This window comes from Gracilinanus agilis, chromosome 5 (genome assembly GCF_016433145.1).
Source record: "Gracilinanus agilis isolate LMUSP501 chromosome 5, AgileGrace, whole genome shotgun sequence".
NCBI lineage: Eukaryota > Metazoa > Chordata > Mammalia > Didelphimorphia > Didelphidae > Gracilinanus > Gracilinanus agilis.
The window spans coordinates 130375128-130395890 of record NC_058134.1 but is presented as its reverse complement, the minus strand read 5'-3'; the positions used below and the strand labels follow the sequence as shown (position 1 = coordinate 130395890).

Below are 20763 nucleotides of genomic sequence, written 5' to 3'. Positions count from 1 at the left end.
TGCTGCTTTTTTGTTGTTGTTGTTGTTGGAGGGTAAGGAGGGAGCATGGTAAATTACATCAGTTTCTAGATGAAAAATAAAAAGATCATGCCCACTTCGCAGGCTCATGATATCCTATTAACTTTCTTCTAGGAACTAAAAAAGTTGTTTTCTATCATTCATTCCATTTAATTTAATCTTTAGGTTAATGAACTATACAGACCATTGCAAAGGTTCTGGTTTAGTGGAAGGAGCCTTACTACTTTTAGACTTGAGTTCAAATCTCATTTCTGCTATTTACTTTTTATATTATCCAGGGCAACTCATTTGCCTACTGAGCCCAAGAGCTATTTAGATGGAGTCTATATAAATGTCAGGTACCAGTACAATAATGATGAGGTGTTTTGTCTTTCCCTTCTCCCTCCCCTCCAAATACTACCACACCTATGCAATCTAGAATGAGGATGGATTATTTTCATGAATCTGAAGTTCATTCTTAAAGAAATTCAACCTTTATCTGAGCTTAGGAAAACTAATGATCTTGGAGTATACAGTGTTAAACCATCCATTTCTTCAAAAGTTAAAAAATCACCAATCTGGCTTCAGACACTTCCTAGTGATAGGAGCCTAGAAAAGTCACTTAACCCCCGCTGCTTAGCCCTTACCACTTCTGCCTTAGAACCAATACACGGTATTAATTTTGAGATGGAAGGCAAAGGTTTAGTAATTTATAAAAGTTCAAAAATCATTTCCTTCTTCCAGTCTAACCTAGCATATTGAAATTTTCATATATTTGTGTTCAATTTTATATCATAATTATAGTACTCTATTGTGATGGGGTCATACTGGAAAGAGTTATGGACTTGGTGTTAGTAAGAAGGGTTCAAATCAAATCTCTGTGACTCTCAGTAACCTTCAGAGCCTCAGTTGTTCTTCCCCATAAAATGAGGGAGTTGAACTAAATGAACTCTAAGGTTTCTTCCAATTCCTGAATCTACTTTGTACTTCACTTTCACTCAGCCCCTAGTAAAGTACTTTGTACACAGTAATTACTTAATAAAGGTTTGCTGAAATGGACATTCTCCTCCTCCTACCCCTTCCATCTCTGACCCTGTTTCACCTTCTCTCTTTCCCTCTTTCACTTATTCATCATTTTTCATTTCTTTTGAAGTATATGAGTTAGAATTGTGAAGGGACAGAGATGAACATGTAAGAAGAAAAACTAAGAGGAGGCAAAATTTTTATAGCTACAGCAGTAACATATAAGGAAACACTACAAAGAAGCCAAGTTTGCAATATACTTTTAAATGTAAGTGAAGATACTCTATGATTTCAATGCATCATATGAGAAAATGGTAGAACTTTAAAAAAAAAAGTCCCTTAAAACTCTGGTTTTAACATTTCATCAAATAATAAACACCTTCCATACAATAACTGTTAATCCTATGAAACAAAGAATTTAACTAACCCAAATTATTATCATATTAAGTCACAGTATGCCACAATTTTAATGAAGCTAATTTAGAGCTTATAAATTATAAGTACGCTTCTAGTTGAGTGCCTCTAGAAAATGCCACTTATTGCAGTCCACCTACATCTAGATATACTTTCCAAATGCATGCTAAAATCAAAAATCCTTAGAAATCCAATTCCCTCATTTTATCGATGAGGGAAACAGGTTCAAAGCCATTAATATTAAATAATAATGACTTAGACCTTAATCATCCTTTACATTATTTTTTTCATTAGTCTTGACATTCATTCACAAGTCCTAAACTTTGGGAGAGTCAATATTTGTTTAAGAAGATGCAAAAAAACTCAATTTATAAAAGACTCATCTAGTCCTGGATTTTTTCCACAAAAGAAAACTGAATCAACAGTTTCTAGTCTTTTATTATTCTGCTAACTAGTTTTGTAATCCTGTGTAAGCTCAAGATACCTCTTTGAGTCTCATATTCTTTACTTTCAAAACAAGAGGAGGATTATAATGGAGAAGGACCTTAAGGCATCTTTCTAGATTTAAAATTGTCACCTATAATTCTACAAATTAAGAGAGAATGTGCAGTACTACATGTTTTTAATGGTAAACAATTTAGCTTACTATTCACTTTCAGTTCATCTTTGACTATCCTAAGGTAGTACCTACAAGATATAATCTAGGTTAATAATTTGACATTCCATGAATTTGTTTATATTTAACCAAAATTTAATCATTTAGAAATGGATCATTTTGACCTGAATTAATTTGCACATCAAATTAAACTGAATATTAATACATTTTATTTTTACTGAGTACTGTTGAAACACTTACTGCCCAGATCCTAGGCACTTAGACATGCAGAAGCATGTGCAAAGACACAAATAACAAAAAAATGCAAATAACCAATTCCAGTCTCCAATAATTACAGGTCTTTCTCAACCCTAAGACAAATAAAAGTTGATTTGACAGTTTTGACGACAACTTTTATGACAAAAATATCCTAATGTTTAAAGAATTTTTGGCATAAATTTGCCTGTTTAGAGTACTGCTTTTTTACTTTTTAACTTCACTTAGCTCCTCACTGTCTGAGTCAGGCACCAATATACTAACATCTGAATCATGGATGTACCTGTATGCCAATTCAAACAATTTTTGATGAAAAAGTCTAGTTAAATAGTAGGAGTCAGAAAGATCCATGGTATCTAAACCACAAAGAATAAGTTGTTTCAATAACTAGATGAGACGAGTATTCAAAGTATCAGAAGTAATTCCATCAATTAGAATACCTCAAGTCATGAAAATATTACTTAATAATGAACCCTCCAAATAGCTACTAGTTTTATTAATACTGCCTAAGCAATCTTATACACTTTAAGGTATTAAAAGTAAACTAAATATTATATGATCAAGAATCTATGGGAAAGGGGCTAGTCCCTTGCTAAGATACTTCCTCTCCCAACTCCATACTTGTCAAAATTACTTATACTTTGATTCAGAATGATTATTGAAGTTAATTTTTTTTAACCTACAAAGTTCAGTAGCGCAACTGAACATTTTCATCCTGAATGAAGTTAATGAAAAAAAATGGATTTTGCATAATGGCATGGATTTAATAGTTAAGTAAACTCTCAACAAAACTCATATGGGACACTTTTAAAATTGATCTGTCTCAAAAAGGGCTACTTCAGGTCAATTTTTCAAACTCTGCAGTTTGAGATTCTAAAGAGTGAACTCTTAAAAATATTTATTTTCTCAAGGCTAGACTAGGATATCTATAGCATTTAGAGTTCCTATGATTTTATGAAACATTTTGGAGGTTAAATATAATAGAAGGAAGTGAAATTAATAAGCAGATCCAGAAAAAATACCTGCATACTCCTACTTCTGGAGAGGGAATGAACTACAATACTCTAGAGAGAGGATGTATTTCTGACAGATTGACAAAACTGGATCAACTGTGAAAGATTTCATCTATAGCCAGATGTTTGTTCAAAATTATTTCAAAATGATTCCAATCATAGTTTAATTGGAAATTGATATTTAAAATCCACAGAAATCACATGAATAAAAGTTTAGTATAAAAGAGGGGAAGGGAAAATAACTTTCATCTGATGAATTACAGAAAATTCCTGGGAGCCTCAGTTTTTTCATTCCTAAAATAAGGAGATTGATCTTAAAGGTCTCTTCCATGCTTGACTATGAGAGATATTCCTAGACACTTAAATTTATGTTATTTTTAATGAAAGCAATTTGAATCTTCCTTTGAAACTTCAGGACAATATAAGAACTTCCACTGGACTCCTTTTCTAAATGAAAGTGGATGATTGAAACAAACCACTCTCTCCCCTATCATATAGACCAGAACTTGGATATTGTTCCCTTGAAATAGTTCTCATTAAATTAAAAGGTTCTCACCTCACCCACCCTACCGTCACCCATGCCCAATCCTCATTGCTGATAACTTTTTCATTTTAACCTTAGGCCACCTCTAGTCAAAAAAAGTACTTTTGGAGAAGGATCCTAGCTCATTGGAGGCAGACATCACCCTCCAGTGTTTGGATGAGAATCCCTACACTGGTGGAGAGCATTGCTGGAAAATTGTCATTTTGACTTTGCTTCTGCTCACCCAGGAGAATTTCTAACCTTCTTGTCTCATTACACACCTGCTTAGGCTACATCCTTTGGAAAACACCAGCTACCTTTAAGGTCAAGACCTCTGCTTAGCCCAAAGTAATGGACTCTAGAGGACTAGCAATTACAACCAAAGCTGGAGTTGAGTTGCAGGGAGTTTGAGTCTGACTCTGCCTTTGCTCACCCTACCAGGCTGCAAACACAGCATGATGTGATCTGGTCTCTGCGTTTTGTGAATGGCTAGCGCTGACAGCCTCTGCCTGCCATAAGGGATCTACTGCTGATGCCTCAGCTAGCGAAGGGGCTTACTTTTCCAGGCAGACTTTGCCGCTTCAAAAGGAGAATAAAAACAAAGCCCCCTGACATTTAATACGTTTTCATTAAGTCCCCTTCCCCAAGGGGCAGGCACGCATACAGAAACGCGCGCATAAACACACACTCCCCAGACCTCTCTCAAGAGTAAACACTAAAGAGGGGGGAAGGCAAGGCACACTGCGCCTGTTGCTGCAACTCACCTTCTGCTGCCTCCGGGCCATGTCAGTGGGCTGTTTGGCGTTAAATGGATACGCGATGCACCTCACTACAAAGACATAAAGCTGCAGGCGGATGCGCTTCTCATTTTCCTCCTGTTGCTGCCGCTCCAGCTCCTCTCGCCCCTCGCTGAGGACTGAGGGGCTCGGGCTGACGGGTCTGGCCGTGCTGCCGCAGCCTGGGCGCCCAGGAGGGTCCCGCCGCCCTACCCGGAGAGGAGCTGCGGGCAGGGTTCGCTGGGAGCCGCTGGCCGCCACCAGCACATCGCGTCTCTCCTCTTCCAGCCCTTCGTCCGATTCCTCTTCGCTGGAAGACGGGTCCAGCATGGTGTCCGGTTGCTGTCCTCACCCGGCAAGCGCCTTAGCCCTCGGGTCCGGGAAGGGAAAGCTTCGCTGCTGGAGAACGAAAGGGAAAGCGGCTACAGCTTTCCGGACACGTCGAGTTTAGGCACTAGACTGTTTCCTACCACCAGGGCGAAAGGGGCGGGCAAGAGTTGGGGCGGGAGGGGAGGGAGAAGGGGAGGAAAAATAAGGAGCCACCAGAGCGTGAGGGAATGACTAGGCGGGGTTTGCAAAAGGGGGAGTCGAGCTTGGTTGCCTTGGGAATTGCTCCTGCAGAGGTCCTTAGCCCCCCCCCCCCAACCTAGTTGATGAGTGGCCCGGGAAGCCAGCTCTGGTCGCAGGTGGGGAACCTGTAGCTCCTACAACAAGCAACACGTGGAATGGAATGTTAAAGAGAGCGGAGCTGGAGGGGGAGGAGAAGGGTCCGGGAAGGAAGGAATACTTGCTCGCTGCTTTCCCAAGTACGCGCCGTAGGTAACCTTGACTAACTGGCTAGTTTAGGGAAAATCACAGAGCTGAGACCTGGGGCTGTGCTAGTGGCTCGGGCTGGAGGACAAACACTGGGCCTGGCAGACCTTGGAATGCTTTCCCAGTTTTCCTAGAGTGCCCAGAGCAGGGTTAGCCGATGTGCACGTGCTGAATTAGGGAGGCAGCTACAGCAGGACGCTCCCCACTACTCAAACCCCCGCAGGTGTCCAGCAGCAATGGCTCAGGAAGGGGAATGGAGAAGACAGCTCTCACCCGCACCTGCAGGAGCTGAGTGCTCTCCCCGACCCCCTAGTGGAAGGCTGGCCTGACCTGGTATTGGAGTTTATGTGTTTGGACAATAAGAGAGCAGGCGCTTTTTCCTCACATATTGACATTTTAGACTTTTAAAAAGTCCCTCCCCCGTTAGAAACTTAACCTGAGGCCCAAAACAGCGTCTGAAAGATCTTCCCTTAAAAAAAATACTTTGAAAACTATTTTTTATTTTCTCCATTAGCAAGACTGCCAAGATAGTTTTTAAATCTGCAAAATGGGATTCTTAATTTAGTTTGGACATATCCGAGTTATTTGCGGAGTTGAAATGAGAGTATTAAAAACATGGGAGATACTGAGTAAAAACCTATCAGTGGGGCATAATTTGGCATAGGTAAGGGGGAAGAGTCCTCCTGTGACCTGTTCTGTAATACCACTTCATCTCAGGGCCTCACTTTCCTCATCTGTAAAATGGGGAAAGAATGGTAGTTTAAAAAAATTGAGCTAAAAGGGACATTAGAGATTATGTGTCCACCCACCCACGCACCATCCCTCCATTTTACAGATGAAGAAACTCAGGCTTGGAAAATTGATTTGCCCAGGGACGATAGGAGAGGCCAAATTTGAACACTCCAACTCCCAAGCCTAGTCCTTTAGGAGTTCATTATACTATACTTCCTTATACATGAGCTCTAAATCATACGTCTGCTCTTTTTGATTTAAGCCTAATTGCTATGGTGCTTTTCTTACTGTTTTCACCCTTCTTAGTTAGATTGTTTCTAAGCTGTAGCTAAAAACCTGTCCTGGCTGCTAAGCTTTTTCACTTCTGTATTCAAGTAGTATTAGAGTTTTCTCTGATGATTCAATTATCCTATTCCTTAGCACCAATGGAAAGAGAAGGAAGGCAAATTCAGTACAGTTGGACTGCAAAATAGTATAAAGGTGAGGAAGGTAAAATTAGGAAAAGATTACAATACCAGAATTGATGTGATCTTTCCCTGTTTCCACATATGCAACTTGTTTTTTCTCCAGTCTATTCTCCTAGTCTGTCTGTCTCTATGTCTCTGTCTGTCTCTCTGTGTCTCTATGTCAATGGCTGTCTGGCTGTCTCTCTCTCTCTCTTTAACTCTCAGTCTCTCTCTCAAATATTGTCTCCAGTGATATACCTTTAAAAGAAGTTTGCTTCCTTCTTGTAATCTGTGTAAAAAAGGAAGAAGGGTCCAAAATAGAGACAGACAGTGGGGGCATGGGTACAAACTGAAATTTAGTTGTAGAGATTTTCTTACTCTACTTTCTTTAATACTCCTTCCTTTCTCTGATTTGCAGAAGTCTTTCAAATATTCATTCTCTTGGCTCCTAGAAAATATTGTCTTTTCTACGTGTTCATACTCCATCCCTAAAAACAGATATCTAAATCTATTTAAGATATCCAACTATGATAGATCGTAGATTATGTAAATACAAATATAAATGGTACCAAATATTTGAAGTACAATCTGGAGACACTTTGGAAGAGAATCTATGATATACAGTTTTCAAGTTATTAATTTTCAACATAATCAACTTAATATTTACCTTTAATGACATACAAATCTTAGAAAATTCACTACTCTTTGGGGTTTTTTGTATATTTTGAATAAATAATAGCAGGAAATCCTATTGAATTCTTATTCATTCATAACAAATCCCTATATAATTAATATTTTGTGTGCTGATTTAGAATTCATAATTTTAAGTATACGATACCAAAGAATTATGGGTAAAATTTTAAAGTGCCAGATTAATTCCCATTGAAATATTCATTTTTCATTACAATCAGTGTATTGAAGTACAGGCCTATTCTGGATTTCCCAGCCAAATAAAGTTATCAGACCTTTTTTGGAATAAATAATGAAATTTGGAGTCAGATTAATTTATTTTCTCTTAACTGGAAATTTGGGGTTAATCATTCAAAAATATTTCTAAAAGTTAAAATCAAAATTTTGAAGAAATTTATGACTGATTTGAGGAGAAATACTAAGTTCCAAATGATTTTTCAGTGAAAGCATTTCCCATTGGTACTATGTTAAATACAATGCTCTTTTCCTCTAGATTAATTTGCTATATGTCTCCTTTGTGTTTTAACTCCTTATTTTCCTTAAACTATCATTTGGTACATAGATTCAATTCATTATATAATATCCTATGTAGGGACCTAAGATTCACATTTTTAATTGCTTTGCACCATTTTATGAATGTATGAGATACATTTGACCTTGTTCTATGATTCATTTTTAGTTTTGTCAAGGTAAACATAAAAATAAATTGAATTTGTAGTGCATTAGTGAAACATCTCTGCTAAGGAAGATGGGGGCATGAAATAAAATATATTGTAATTTTTTACTATCTGTAATAATAGTTGAGGAAATAGATGTGTGAACTGAATGCAAATAGGTAGTTTCCAAGTTAAGAACTGATTTGTGTATTTGGTATGTAAGAGATACATTTAAAGCACTTGTACAGTAATTTATTAAATAGTCCCCTAGTGTAGTAAAGGTATTTAAGTCCAATATACTTCTGAAAACTATTAATACTAATTATTTGTTTATTTAATTAATTTAACTAATACTAATATATTACATACCAAGAAAATATAGCTAAGACTTTTGAACTTTCAGATTCTTAAGATTTTGTAGTGCTATAGCAAAAGCACTAGTTCTAGGTCCAAATCCCAGTTCTCCAAATTCCCAGACTTATGATCTTGGACAAGTCCTTTAATTTATATGGCTTTCAATTTCCTCCCCAAGATCCCTTTTACCCCACTGACTACAGCCTTTAAAAAAAAGTATAGGTTACATACTTGCTTGTTACAATGGGCATGGACCCTTTTTATGACCATTGAACAAGCAAATTTTTTGTTCTAATTAAAATTTTCAACTCAAAAACCCTACTTAGAAAGGGAGCATGCATTTACAAGAGAAAAGGGAAGGGGAAAAAAAAAGACTACAAACAAGCCTAAATCTCTTGCCATTTTCTTAAGATGAATATTTATAAGCTATGAAAAAGAAACCTTCTGGCAACCTGCTTCTAATTCTTCCCTCTTCTCTTTCCCATTACTCTTCTCTTGTTGTTTAGAGCCAGCTGCCTTGAATCTGAATCCTAGCCAGACATTTTAGTCTGGAACCCTATCTATTACCATTGTAGGGAACTGGAAGAAGTATTATGGTAATACCAACTCAGAGAAGAGATTTAAAGTAGTTTGTAGTGGACACATACATGGGGGCAGAGGGGAGAAATATCAATGAAGTGCTCTTCTGATTGTTGATTGTATACACAAGGATTGTTGTCATGCCTACCTATCTGCCTTCAAGGAACTTATATTATAATTGGAGACAGGGAGGAAAGACACATATACAGGTTGTCTTAAAAATTTTAGTGTGGTATTAAGCTGCTAAGCCTGAAAACTGTTTGGGATACCCTCAATAAATATTTTAGTAACCAATAAGGGCAATTGAGAGATGAAGACCAAATGCTATAAGAAATTTGATTAAGGAAACATCACTTTGAGTTAAGGGTGGGTTGTGGAGATCACAGAAGGATTTATGCAGAAGGTGACAATGTCTTAAAGAAAAATAATACAATAGGTAGAGATATAGAGAGCGATGCCAAGCCTAAGAGAAGGGCTGCTTGAAGGCATGTCAAATAAGGCAGAATAAGATAAAAAAGATCACAAAAGCACTTATTAAGCATATGCTATGTACTAGACACTCTGCTAAATTCTGGTAATACAAGGAAAGATAAAAACACTGTATCTGCCTTCAATGAGCTCATATTATTGACTCCAGGCATTGGGAATAGCCAGGGAAATACATGAAGTCTAGAGACGGGCCTATTGATGACCAGCAAAAAGAACAGTGTAACTGGATCATTGAATAAGTGGAGGAGAATAAAGTGTAAGAAGTCTGGGAAAGTAGAAAGAAAGAAGGGGTAAAGTTGTAAAGGACCTGAAATGCCAAATAGAAGATATTATATTGATGGTAAAAATAATAGGGAATCACTGAAGTTTATTAAGTTGGTCATTGACACAGGTAGGCATGTGCCTTAGGAAAATCACTCTGGCAGATGAATGGGAGGATTGGAAAGAGACTTAAAACAAAAATGTGAGTTGTTGAGTGCTTTTACTAAGGTCAAAGGTGTGTGAATGGAGAGAATTTTTTTTTAAGAGAGATCTTCTGAAGGTAGAAATGACAAGATTTGACAATGGCAATGTGGGGTGAATAAAGGTGAGAATATGATAACAATGCCATTGAGAGTCTGGGTGACTAGGAGAATAATGGTACCCATGATAGTAATGAGGAAATTGGGAAGGTGTGTCAGAAAAATATTGAATTATGGTTAAGATATGTAAGGGTTAAAATAGGGGTTTTGACTAAATAAGAGAGCAGCTTTTAATACTTTAAGTTTTAATGAGAATATAGTAGAGTTGTAAATTAATATTATCCCTTTAAGCCAGAGAAAAGACAACTTCTAGCAGCTTTTTAACAATTAACAATTTAGTTTAATTAAAATAGAGATAATAAAAGAATATAGTAAAGGAGGGAAAGATAGAAAAAAGCAAAGAGAGATTACTAATCTTATACCCTATAAATATACCTAAAATTCCTAATACTATCTAAAATTCCTAATAACTACCTCTAACTGTCTTCTGAGGACAGCTTCTTCTTGCCTGGCAAACACCAGGCCTATCTAACCTACCCTATCTATAAATGATTCACTAACTACCTAACTCCCCAAAATAATGGATAGCCACCACTCACTCAATCCTTCAATCAGTTTTCTATAGCAGCTTAAACTATCAGTAACCAAATGACAGCAGATCCTTTCCTCAGAGACAGATCTCCTGCTCTTTAGAGATCCCAGAGGCAAAAAGCCCTCTAAAGGCTAAAGCCCAAAGCCCTCTCAGTAAGCTCAGGCCCGCCTTTATATTCCAGCAACTAACCACCAACCCACACTACCAGCAACCAACCCCCAGTGAACCACTCATGCCCAGGAGCCAACTTCCCTACAACTGCCTGTTATCAGAAACTGACTTTCCTAAATGTCAGCAACTGACAGCCTGCAAATGACACTGCCTCAGCAGGGGGCTCCCCAGTTCCTACCTCCTGTCGCTGGGCTGGTTAATCCCTACACATCTCTATGGTAAGAGGACCTCCAGGTTCCCCATTAAATTAAAGAAATTAAAGAATTCCTTTTTACAGATACATTGAATTTGAAATGATTATAAGAGTTCAGGAGAGAGACTTATGCACATATGGTGCTGGTAATCATCTGCATAGAGAAGATAATGGAACTCATGGGGTCTAATAAGTTTACCAAGAGACATACTATAAACTAGAGAAAGAAGGGAACCCGTGACAGAACCTTTAGGAACACTTGCAGTTAACAGGCATGACTTCGATGAAGATCTTACAAGGAGAATTAGAAGGAGTAATCAGACAGGAAGGAGGAAAACCAAGAGAGAATATGTCATGAAAATTTAGAGTGGAGAAAGAATCCAGGAGGAAAAAGTGATGAATTGTATAAAAGACTACAGAGAGATGGAGAAGGATGAGGACTGAGAAAAGGCCATTAGATTTGGTAATTATATCATTGGTGTCTTAAGAGAGGGAAATTTCAGTAGAATGGTAAGGTGGGAAGCCAGATAGTAATATACTTTGGATAGATTACAAAATATATTAGGCAAACACAGCAAAATAAGAATGGAAAAGCCATATTTTTAATGAAGAGTCTAAAATGCTAGGTTTTTGTATGAGCAACATATAATCAAAATATAAAACATTATTGACATCTAAAGAAGCAGGCCATAGTTACTTTGACAATGGGAGATATTGGGCCCTAAAAATTAATATTTACTTTCTAATTAGAATTGAAAATAGGATTTAGGGTGGGGGGTATTGGTAGGAACATCTGATTGTAATTACATGCATAAAATAATAGGGACTCATAAGGTTTTTTACATACATACTAACTTTGGAGCGGAAGAATATTTTTAGTCTTTAATATATTTTTACTAAGAGCTCTACTAGACTCTATGAGAGAGAACTGTATTGATTGATTGAGACTGTAGCCAATGTTTCCATTGTGAGAGGTGAAAATTATAAGGTTAAAAAATGTCATTCAGTTTCAGAAATAATTCAGGAATGAAATGTTCACAAATTATAATTTCTTTAATAGAGGCAAATAAGAAAACATTTATATTCATCTTTCTTGTCTTTTAGATATCCAATAAATAGGAACTGTGTGGCTATCTCTCTTATTTTAATATTACATGCTAACGCATTTTTTGTAGTCAATAGATGATAACTGAACATAATGACAGCTTTTTTTTGGTTCAAAAATTGATATATGAAGTATTCTTTGCAGTGGCTAAGGAATTGATGAATGTGTATGTAATCTTTTCCATGATTCATTTATAAAAGGAGTCAAATTGATATCCTGACATCCAAATGGAAAATTTTTAAGTGATAAAATGTTGCATTCATCTAAACTTGCACTGTTGAAAGAACTGCTCAGACAATGTGATGGTGCCCAGAGTAACTAGAGGCACAGATACTCTTCTATCATAAGATTAGTAAGAATATGTATTTGAAATGTGACCCAAATATAGGACATTTTTTAGAAGTAGGCTGTGATGAACCTTTTTTTTCGTATTTAAAATCACAATTTAAATTATCAATCTTCTGATGACTATCCTATGAACTCAAATTGTCCTTCAATATAAAGACAAAATCAGCAAGATACTTGCAAAATATTCTTGAATATAGTAATTTTTTGGTCCCAACCTGGGATTTCATTTGTGGAAGGAGCTCTTAGGAATGGAAATTCTTGCTACTATTGCAGTTAGTCAGCTCATCTACGACTTATAGGTTTACCAAGTTGATGGGGTCACTGGGGGGAACACAAACTTTTTATTCTCTGATGTCACATTAATAGAACCAAAAAATTTTGAGCCTGGAAGATCATCATCTCCACTTCCATTTATTTTTTATCAACATGTAAATCTTCCTTAGATTTACACATATAGTATTTACAGAAATGCTATATTTTATATTGTAAACTGCAAGGAATTGTACACTTAAAAATGTCATATGAATGCTCAATGATTGGTTCTTTGGCCTTGAGCAAAATACTTAATCTCTTTTCCTCAGCTTACTCAAATGCAAAATTAAAGAGTTACATTAGATGATATCTAAAATTTCTTCCAATTCCAGAAGTCAATTAAAAACAAAACACATTTGCTATCTATACTTGCTAGACTCACTGGGGAGCCAGTGGACCTAAATTTCTTGATTATAATCTAAAGATTAGTTTTTTTGCCAATGAGAACTCTTTTACTTGTCAGTGCCTCTCTGGGAATGGATTTATGAGTTTTAATTTTTTCCCTTGACAGTGATCTTTCAAGGTAACACATTGTAGTTTTCCTCAGGACCTTTTAAAATCTGGCAGCAAGATTCCTGAACTGGGGACTGGTTCCACAAAGACAGCACACTCTATGGGAATAGCAAATAACATTACATTTCATTTCGTTCTTTATTAGCTTAAAAGAAAACAAAATAAAAGTTTCTATTTCTCTTTATGACGGAAAAGGATGCATTTTAAAATTATATTTACCCCAAAGTTCTAAGATCTAAAAAGTTTCTAGTTGTATAATTCAATTTCATTTCATTCCTGATAATTTATCTCCCTAATATATGCCCTTTGACTTAGAAAATATTTCCAGATTCCCAAACTTAGAGACTCTGTATTCTCTCACTTTACAAATACAGAAATATCCATAAGATGGTGCTGTATCTTTAATTTAATTTTCTCAGCTCCTTGAATTGATAAACACTTATGTAGCAGATGTATTAAAAACCTGGGGATAGAGTTTAATCATTGATAAGACTCACACAATGTGCTTGGCAGTCTAATCAGAATCTTCCCAGACATTTATTTCTCAAATAATATACAATTGCTAAATATCTTTGCTTGTGGTTTAATTTCCAGGTATAGGTGGAAAAGTGCCATTGAGATACTCATTTCAATGACATTTTCTGAAGGATAGTGTTTTATACATTGAGTGTTAACATAAATTAAGTTGTTGAACTCTATACTGTATCAGTTTTCTACATGGATGATAGTCTTAAAAGTCTTTCAAAAATACAGTTTGATAAAAATTGGAAATGACATTGCATGCAAGTCAGTTCATTTCAAATGCAGAAGAAATAGTTGAAGTATTAATTCACTGATTTCTTAGACCCAGTAAAAATTATTTGGGCAGTGGGGGAAGAATTGTTTTAGCTGTGCTAATTTCTGAATTCATTTTTTATGTGGTGAGGGATGTAGCCAGGTCTTAGTTATAAGATTTCTTTTATTTCACGTTTACTTTCATTTGTTAAAAAGGTAATCACCTATCTAGCCATTTAGAGCTAAAACTGGCCATGTGACATATTTTGTCAGTTAGAACAACTCTCCTAGAAAAGGCATTAAAATTATAGCCATGGAGATAATGGGTTTGGCTTAGGAAAATGTTTCCATGAAGGAAAACCACCATTGCCAAGAATGATCATCAATCTATACAGCTGTGAACATAGTACAAGCCCAGGAAATATATGCACATGGGATGCCAGCATTGAATCCTTTGTTATTATTTGAGGGCAAATGTGAATCCTGCAAATACTATCAGACTTGTTAAATCCTTCTCCCTTTGCACAGTGAAATCTTCTGAAGAAAACCACCATTACATTTTATTGAGATGGCACAAGGATCATCAGACATTGAGTCTTGGTGTTCTCTGTGCTATTAAAATACCATAGGAAAATGAAACTTTTTAATGAGTTCACATAAGTTTTAAATATTGGCAAACTGAGGCAATCATATGATTCCACTGAAAGGTAGAAAGAACTGAGTCTACATTTTAAGATTCAAGCTTCATCAGAAAATATACTTTAGAATTTATTATTTCTAAGAAACTATAAAACATGATTCCCAGAAAATGTAGTTTCAGATTGTTATCTTTCTTTTTTTAACTCTTTTCAGTTATTTCAAATTTCTTAGTTTTTTTCATATTTGATATTATTTTTAACTATACTCAAAAAATAAAACATTCCAAATTAGTTTATGAAATGCTATTATTTACCATAGAGCTACTCTCTGGTCTTTCAAAAAGTTAGGTGTTACTCCAGAGGTGATTGCATTTTAGTTGGGAATAAAACATTTACTTTTAAAATTTTACATACAAAATTTAAAGATGTCTCTTGCTCAAGAGTCATTTTCAATAAGCTATTCTGACCACTTCTGTGGATTACTTTCAGAGTCATATTATCAAAACTGGCTATATTGCAATAGTCAACAAAATGTTTATATTCAGCACAGCCTTCTAGAGACTACATTCCATGATACAATCAATTGAACAATCATTTAAAACTAAGACTATTAATAAACTATGAACTAGTAGAAGTTAAAGATAACAAGAAGATGAAAATTTCACATCATTTGCTTTTGGATTGGGAGTCTGGGGTATGGAAGAAGGAGACAATTCATATTGAAAAGGACCCTGCTATATTTGCTGGAAAAAATAATCCCTATCAATTGCTGCAGAAGGAAGCAAAGAACAGATAAGAGTCTCCATGCATATGGACAGACTAGGAGGGCAGCAAGGGTAAAAAGTAAGCTACTATAGTGGAGCATCTGGTATTTACAGGATGATTGTGAGACAATGATAAGGCAGGATTCTAATTATGGTGGTTGCCTAGGTCCTGACATTTTGTTTTGCCTCAAACTTCTTTATCTTTATCATTTTCTAACTTCAATATAATATTTGTGTCTCCATAATTTCTTTATACAAAGGTCCCTTTTAGCAGATTCTTCCTTTTTCCCTTTCAAAAGAAGGCTTAGGAACTCCCTGCTGTGGGAATAAATCATGGGGTTCCTGGATCTCCCTCATCCTTGCATTTCCAGGAGAGAAGAAGGGCCCCAAATTAGGCATCCTTTGGAGGATAAGCACAAACCAGCTGGGACTCCTTGGATACACTGTCAAGGAATGGAAGGTGTTCTTTAGGGCCTATAGTACTACTTTTTTATTTCCTTTCCATTTTCCTACAGAACTGCCAAGTCCAGAGTTTCAAGTATGTGACATAGCAATGGCACTATTTAGGCCAGGGTTTTGTTTTTTTGTTTTTTTAACATTTTTTGGTATCATGAACTCCTTTGGCAGTCTTCTCACAGTAATATTTTTAAATGCACAGAATAAAATACATAAGTTTACAAGGGAAACCAATTATATTGAAATGGTTATGAAAATAGGGGTAGATGGAATAAACTTTCATAAAGTGTCTTTTGTGTGCCAGACACTGTGCTAAATGCTTTATAAATATTATTTGATCTTCAGAACAACCTGAGGTAGATGCAGTTATTATGACTATTTTACAGTTGAGGAAAATGAGACTGACAAAGCTGAAGTGACTTACTCAGAAACCTTGACTAAATTTAAAGTCTAAATTCAGATTTGAAACTCAAATCTTCCTGACCTCAGGTGAAATGCTCTATGTACCATGATGCCCCTGGATAACTTCAAAGTTAAAATAAATAAATACCTTCATATAAATATATAAATACATAAATAATTTCAGAGATTTCAGGTTAAGAACCTATGATTTAGAATTTCTGTATGTTTGTTTTTGATATCAAATGTCACTGGTAATAGATTCAATTACCTTGTTATTTTATGTTAGCTGAATTTATAAATTACAAAGCATTTTATATATGCTTCATATAATGACAGAAACTAATAGTCCCTGCCCTCAAGGTATCTATATTCAATCTGTAAGAAAAAAAACAAAATAAATATATACATAGTAAAAAAAATAATTTTGGAGAGTGAGGCAAAGAATACTAAACTCAAAGTCACATATAAGAGGTAACCCCTGAGCTTTGATGGGAGCTAAAATTTTAAGAGAATATCAAGTTGGAGGACATTTCAGGCATGGTGGATAGTCTACATGCAAAGGCACAGATTCTGTAGATGGAATGTTAAGTTTGGTTCGACTTTATAAGGGGGAGTAATTTTAAGGGGAAAAAGCCTACAAAGACAGGCTAGACTGACAGGGTAGAATTGGAAAGTATTATTGTGCCAGCTGTGATGTAGCCCTTGATGTGGAATATTTATCATAAAGTTTAGCTAGGTGAAGAACTATCATAAAAGCTGCTGAAGTAGAAACTATTGCTTCCAGATATCTTGCCAATTTATTATTGGTGATGCAATGCCCTCAAAATGCTCCAGGTTAGTTGTGTAGTAGCAAAGTTCTGACTGAAGTAGCTGGGCTGCAGTCCCAACAATTTTCCAAGGAAACAGGAACTAGGTTATTAGAGACAAAGGGAGCCAATCATAAGCTAAATATTGGTTAGAATAAATATTATATATATTGTTAATATTTGAATTTCAATCAGATCTAACAGAAAGCTATCACTTGGACAGAAGTGGAATTATCCTAAAGAAATATGATCACCTCCAGAAGAAAGAACTGTTGGAATTGGATGGATGGGGATCAAAGCATACTCTCATTCATATCAGTGTATTTACAGTTTTATTTCTGTGGGGGGGTGGGGGGAAGTCGGTTTTCTATGAATGTGCTTTTACAGTGGTGGCCAATATGGAAATGTGTTTTGAATGATAAAATAAATTTAAAATAAAAATAAGAAATATAATGGGGCAGAAAACAGAACTGAGCATGAGCTAGGGAAGTGGGAAAAAGTTAGAGGTTTTAAAAAAAGGGAAGGAAAGGAAAGAATAATTTATTAAAGCAAATATATGCCAGGTACTATGCTAAGCACTTGAAAATGTTATCTCATCTAATTGTTTTAACAATCCTGGGCATTAGGTTCTGTTGTTATTCCTGTATTATAGTTGAGGAAACTGAGGCAGGCAGAGATGAAATGACTTGCCCAGGCTTACATATAGCTATTATATGAGGCAAGATTTAGCCTCAGGGCATCTTGACTCTAGGCTCAAGTGTTCTGTCCACTGTGTCACCAAAGTACAAATTAATGGAGCAGAATTAATGGAAACAAAAAGAAGTTAATTAATTTGAGATATCAAGGTATAAAAATGTCTATGTTTTATTTCACTGTTAGGCTTCACTCTACCCCACTCACTACCCCCCAACCCCCACAACTCTTTCTGAATATTTAGTATCCTTCTCATCTTATAATTTGGCATTCAGTACACCTCACATGCAGGCTTATTTTCCATAAACCACATTTCTTTATACTTCAAAGGCACTGGGCTCATTTAAATTCAGGGCAAGGCTCCTATTTTAAAAAGCACTTTTGAGTAAACTGAGAGGGGGAGAGGGAAGATGTCTGGAAAATTTCTTGATGGAAAAGTCATTTTTATTGTCAGGCTCAGATAAGCTCTCATTTGGTAGTTATTTTTCTTTTCTTTTTTGAGTTATCAATACATTTATAGAATAAATCTTGAAGACTTTTAAAAAATTTTCCTTCAGTATAAACGGAACACTCAAATGGTTACAAACTACTCAGACTGACTTCCGATGAAAAATCTTACTGAAATAAATTTGAGACCATAGAATCAGGGTTGGAATTTGCAGAGAATTCAATAAGGCTGGGTAGGGTTAGGGAAGGTGGTCTGCTTATACTCTGATGTAACCTCTCCTTTCTAACTGGAAGTGAGATCTTTGATCTTTCTTCCCTGTGGCCTAAAATAGAAATGAATTACTCTACTGTGAGGTGCAGTTTGTGCTGAGGCATAGAACAGTTATGAGTATGTCATGTAGGATCAGACTAACCTAAACAGACACAAGAGTAAAACCCCCACTGTCTTGCTTTCCTGAAGCACTTTCTACATTTTCAAAGACCTTTTGTACTTCATTTTGTTCTAACAACCCAGTGAAGTGGGGACAGGGAGCTTGTCCAGTGTCCTAGGAAGCAACAATGCATTTGTCAGCATCACTCAGGGATAAATGACTGGGGGTCACTAAGGTCGTTCCCAATTTTAACCATATACCTGTCATATGGGAAGACAATGGAAGTAAAGAATCAGAGTGGACAGGGAACCAGTCATGAAGGCTAAGTGGACAGATTGGCTAAAATGAAAGAAGGGGAGAGTAATGAATGCTGGAGGGGATGTGGCAAAACTGGGAAATTAATGCATTGCTGGTGGAGTTGTGAACTGATCCAACCATTCTGGCTGGCAATTTGGAATCATGCTCAAAGGGCTATAAAGGAATGCCTGTCCTTTGATCCAGCCATACCATTGTTGGGTTTGTACCCCAAAGAGATCATAGATAAACAGACTTGTAGGAAAATATTTATAGCTGCGCTTTTTGTGGTGGCAAAAAACTGGAAAAGGAGGGTATGACCTTCAATTGGGGAATGGCTGAACAAATTGTGGTATATGCTGGTGATGGAATACTATTGTGCTCAAAGGAATAATAAACTGGAGGAGTTCCATGTGAACTGGAAAGACCTCCAGGAATTGATGCAGAGTGAAAGGAGCAGAGCCAGAAGAACATTGTACACAGAGACTAATACACTGTGGTAAAATAGAATGTAATGGACTTCTGTACTAGCAGCAATGCAGTGACCCAGGACACCTCTGAGGGATTTATGGTAAAGAACGCTACCCACATTCAGAGGAAGAACTACAGGAGTGGAAACAGAAGAAAAACAACTGCTTGAACACATGGATTGAGGCAGACATGATTGGGGATGTAGACTCGAAACTACCACACCAATTATTAACAATTTGGAAATAGGTCTTAATCAATGACACATGTTAAAAACAGTAGAACAGGAGGTCCTAGGTTCAAACCTGGCCTCAGCCACTTCCCAGCTGTGTGACCCTGGGCAAGTCACTTGACCCCCATTGCCCACCCTTACCACTCTTCCACCTATGAGACAATACACTGAAATTAAGGGTTTAAAAACAAAAACAAAAAAACAGTGGAAATACACATCTGCCATGGGGGGGAGGGGGAAGCCCGGGGGGCGAGGGGGAAAGTAAGAGCATGAATTATGTAACCATGTTAACTTTTCAAAAATTAAATATCAATAAATGTTTAAAAAATATGGGAAGGGAGCAAGACACAAGAGTTATCCAGAGTCAGTCACCCAATCAACAAGCATGTAAGTGCCAGCTACTGTGCCTGGAATACAAAGACAAAAGGGAAATATTGTCTGCCCTCAAGGAGATAACTTACATGAATGTGAGAGATATGAGCTATTAAAGCTTTAAGACTTTTGGAACACCTTGTTTATGTCAAATAAGGTTGGCATATCCTAGTGCCCAGGATGTCATCTCCCCACATAGAGAAGCTAAAAAGCCTGTTTCTGGATGTGTCATGATGATATGGCACAGAAGCATATGGGAGAAACAGTGGAACCTATGGGAAAACACCAGAGCTAGTTTTAGTTGGCTGACCACACAATGAAGAGGAGGCTCTGACTGATTGTTCTAAGGCAGTCCAATAGGTATGTAAGCTTAAGCTTAGATCCTCTTGTCAATTTTATTCAACTTCATTACTGGGTGAATGTTGGCTCTTCTGATCACAGCATCCAGTAGAAGATAATGCTCTAAGTGGAGAACTCTTGGGAATTTCTCCCTTATGATACCATCTTACCCTGTCAAAGACCTTGTTTCTTGGCTTTTAGTTTTGTTACTTTTCTTTCTGGTAAGAGAAGTGGAACCCCAAAACTTGTGTCTTTCAATAAAGGTTGTAGGAAGATAGCCTAGCATCTTGTGTGTTCTAGAGTCTTGGTGGCTGTTGGGAGTGACCTTCTAGACTCCAGCCCACAGGGAGCTGAGACAGGGACTCCAGAATCTTGGTGACTGTAAAGAGAGACCTTAAAGACTCCAGCCCACAGACACTAAGGCAGGGACTCCAGTCCTGGTAATTATTAGGGTACCCAGGACCCTAACCCACAGTTTTTTGAGACAAGAACTCATCTGAGAGTGATGCCACTGCTGGATGTGAATTTGAACTGAGCTGATTTTGAGCCTGTTCCTCCAAGACTAAAATGGAATGG

General features: G+C 36.7%; 1 protein-coding gene across 15 annotated transcripts in view; it reads right to left on the bottom strand.

Annotated features, from left to right (window-relative positions):
• CADPS2 (calcium dependent secretion activator 2) overlaps positions 1–4947 on the bottom strand; it is a 694484-nt gene extending 689537 nt beyond the window's left edge. For all 15 annotated transcript variants that reach the window (XM_044678498.1, XM_044678502.1, XM_044678507.1 and 12 more), the window contains exon 1: positions 4606–4947. In XM_044678498.1, coding sequence (XP_044534433.1) covers positions 4606–4947 — 342 coding nt within the window. The remainder of the gene's footprint in view (positions 1–4605) is intronic.
• Positions 4948–20763: the final 15816 nt, after the last annotated feature.